Source organism: Onychostruthus taczanowskii, unplaced genomic scaffold (assembly GCF_017590055.1).
Source record: "Onychostruthus taczanowskii isolate IOZ18803 unplaced genomic scaffold, ASM1759005v1 scaffold309, whole genome shotgun sequence".
In the NCBI taxonomy this organism is placed as follows: Eukaryota; Metazoa; Chordata; class Aves; order Passeriformes; family Passeridae; genus Onychostruthus; species Onychostruthus taczanowskii.
The window spans coordinates 1-685 of record NW_024500450.1 but is presented as its reverse complement, the minus strand read 5'-3'; the positions used below and the strand labels follow the sequence as shown (position 1 = coordinate 685).

At 49.1% G+C, this 685-nt stretch overlaps 1 protein-coding gene across 1 annotated transcript in view; it reads left to right on the top strand.

The window, feature by feature from the left end:
- Positions 1-631, top strand: part of LOC121338581 (sushi domain-containing protein 1-like) — a gene marked incomplete at its 3' end in the record, with an annotated part of 12808 nt that extends 12177 nt beyond the window's left edge. Inside the window, exon 9 of the mRNA XM_041409704.1 lies at positions 9-631. Within this exon, the coding sequence (XP_041265638.1) occupies positions 9-631 (623 nt within the window). The remainder of the gene's footprint in view (positions 1-8) is intronic.
- Positions 632-685: the final 54 nt, after the last annotated feature.

Here is a 685-nt window from a genome sequence, read left to right as displayed (position 1 = left end):
GATTACAGACGACAACCTGACGAATCTATAATTAGTTGGTTAGTCCGCCTCTGGGATGCTGCAGGGGAGGTTACGATTTTGGATGGCACTGAAGCGAGGCATTTGGGATCCCTGTCACATGATCCTGTCATCGATCAAGGTATGATGAGCAGGGCTAGCCCTCACAGCCTCTGGGAATGGGTCCTGGATAGTGTAGCACAAAGATACTTATGTGTAGATGATCTCTATATACAGCAGACACCGTGGAAGACCATAGAACAGGGAATCCAACGCCTGAGAGAGATGGCGGTGGCAGAGCTCATTTTCTCAGATGATATAACAACTAGGAATCCGGACCAGGTACCATGCACACCGGTAATGTGGAGGAAACTCGTGCGACTTGGGCCACCTGAATACGCCTCAGCCCTAGCAATATTGAAGCGGGATGACATATATGAGACTGTGCTCGATATGGCGAAGAAGCTTCGAGCGTATGCAGATGCTGTGCATGGCCCAACTCATGCCAGAATTGCAGCAGTGGAAACCCGACTGCAGAAACTAGAGGACAAAATAGAGGAGAACCATAAGAAACTCCGGGAAGAGATTAAGGAGGACCTTATTCAAATCTCTGCTGTACAAATTAGAGGCCCTGGTACCCAATGCAGACATTCCCCAGATGGAAAGAGAAGATACACCCCACGAGCTG